This window comes from Rhea americana, unplaced genomic scaffold (genome assembly GCF_003343005.1).
Source record: "Rhea americana isolate MKP2758 unplaced genomic scaffold, rheAme1 scaffold_33, whole genome shotgun sequence".
Classification (NCBI taxonomy): domain Eukaryota; kingdom Metazoa; phylum Chordata; class Aves; order Rheiformes; family Rheidae; genus Rhea; species Rhea americana.
The window spans coordinates 685,460-687,428 of record NW_028186457.1 but is presented as its reverse complement, the minus strand read 5'-3'; the positions used below and the strand labels follow the sequence as shown (position 1 = coordinate 687,428).

General features: G+C 71.3%; 1 protein-coding gene across 1 annotated transcript in view; it reads left to right on the top strand.

Moving 5' to 3' along the window:
* Positions 1-747: 747 nt before the first annotated feature.
* Positions 748-1,969, top strand: part of CTDSP1 (CTD small phosphatase 1) — a 4,956-nt gene continuing 3,734 nt past the window's right edge. Inside the window, exons 1-3 of the mRNA XM_085311047.1 lie at positions 748-754; positions 1,493-1,641; positions 1,922-1,963. Coding sequence (XP_085167173.1) covers positions 748-754; positions 1,493-1,641; positions 1,922-1,963 — 198 coding nt within the window. The remainder of the gene's footprint in view (positions 755-1,492; positions 1,642-1,921; positions 1,964-1,969) is intronic.

The following is a 1,969-nucleotide window of genomic DNA, read 5'->3' as shown; positions in this document are numbered from 1 at the left end:
GCGCGGGCTGCCGCCCTGCCTCAGTTTCCCCTCGACGCGCTGCGCGGCCCCCCGCTGCCCAGCCAATGGGGGCTCCGGGAATGGCGCCGAGGCGAAGAACTTTGTTCTGATTGGCTCGTGGCTCTGGCGCACTCCGGTCGGCCAATGAGAGGGCCAGATCGGTGGCACAGGGGAGGGGAAAAGAGGGGGCGGTAAGCTCCACCCCTCGCGGCGAGGCCCCGCCCCCGCGGCTGCCCACCAATGGCGCGTGCGGGCCGGGCCCCGCTGCCGCAGGCCCGCGCGGCGCTCAGCAAGGGCCCACGCGTGTCCGCCGGGGAGGGTGGCACGTCCTGCCCGGAGCGGCCTCTGCTGCCCCCCCTCTGCCCGCTGCCCCCGGTCCTAGGGCTGCGCCGGCGGGGTGGCGCCCGCGGAGGGCCCCGCTGGCGGGCTCCCACCCCATCAGCCGTGCTCGCCGTGGGTGACAGGAGCTCAGTGCCCACGGCCAGGGAGGGAGCCGGCCCGGGTTAAGGGTTTGCCCACRCGCGTGCCCCTGGGCGCTGGCAGCAGGGACCGCTGCCCGCTCCTCAGCCCCAGCCGCGCCTGGGGGCCCAAGTCCCTCGCGCTGCACCGGCCCTGCGGCCCCTGCCCTGTGCCCACGGGGTTAAGCCAGGGTCTCCCGCTGCAGCCCGGTGAGGTGCCCGGGTGGACACACACCTGGCCTACGGGCTGTGCCCGCTCTGTTGTTCCAGGGTCTCCCGCAGCGCGGCAATGCGTCGTACAGCGGTCGTACGCAAAGGGGCAGGGGCGCCCYGGGGTCGCTCGAGGGTGCCAGCTGGGGGTGCTGAGGGCTGGGAGGGAGCCCAGGGTGAGACTCCTTCCCGAGCCCTCTCTAAATATTTGTGTTTCCCTGCGTGCCGGCTCTGCCCCTGCGTCAGGGCTTGGCAGGCCACGGCGCAGCGGCACGGCCGTGGCGGAGAGGAAGGGCGGCCGGACGTGTGCTCAGAGCTGATAAGGCACCCAAGGAGGGGGGCTTGTAGCCGTCCCGTACCTCCTGCGCCTGCCAGCTGTGCCTGGCACCCAGTAATCGCCCCCAGTGCCCACCCAGAACCAGGAGACAAGCCGTTTGCACCCCAAGGTGCCAGGCACCCTGGCAGATGTGGGTGACTTCTGGCGCAGCCCTGCCGTGCTCCCCGCTGGTCTCCACGAGCGGACGATGGGCGCAAGGGGTCAGTCCTGTCCCCTTCTAGGTGCTCTCGGGTTGCGAGGACTGGCAGGGAGGTGTTTTGCTTGGCCGTGCGGGACCACCCGGTGCTTGGAGGATGGACCCAATCTTGAATTCCTGAGTGGGCGGAAGCTGGGTGTGAGAAACAGGGATGAGATAAACCAGGGAAGGGCCAAGCTCACCGCAGGACTCCAGCCCTGCACCCCTCTGCCCTCCCGTGCTGGGGGAGACCCGAGCATCCTGGCAGCTTGCTGGGGTCTTTGGCTCGTTAACCCCCTCACGGCCCTGCAGGTGCCCAGAGCCCGTCATCTGCCAAGAAGCCGCGGAGCCGCAGCATCCTCCAGTCCCTCTTCTGCTGCCTGTGCCACGATGACGCGGAGCCCTTCTCCGTCAACAACAACGCCCCGCTGCTGGTGGAGGAGAATGGCGCCGTGCCCAAGGTACCCCCGCCGGGCCTCCGCGCGCGCCCGGCATGCCTGCACCCCTCGCGGGGGCAGAGGCCTTGCACGAGGAGGGCTGCGGCGCGGCTGGCTCTGGGCTGCAGCGSCAGGATGAGCTCGAGCCCCGGCCGCCTTGCCCCAGTGCCCCGAGCCAGGCAAGCGGGTGCGGGGCGTGGAAGGGACCCCCCACCTCCCCTATCCTCCCGCGGGACGGGCGTGGAGCAGGAGGGTGAGCTCCTTGCCGCCCTCCCAGCTCTGGGTCTGTGCCTCCCCACCGCAGGCTGCCGCCAAACACCTCCTGCCCGAGATCAAGCCGCAGGACGCCAGC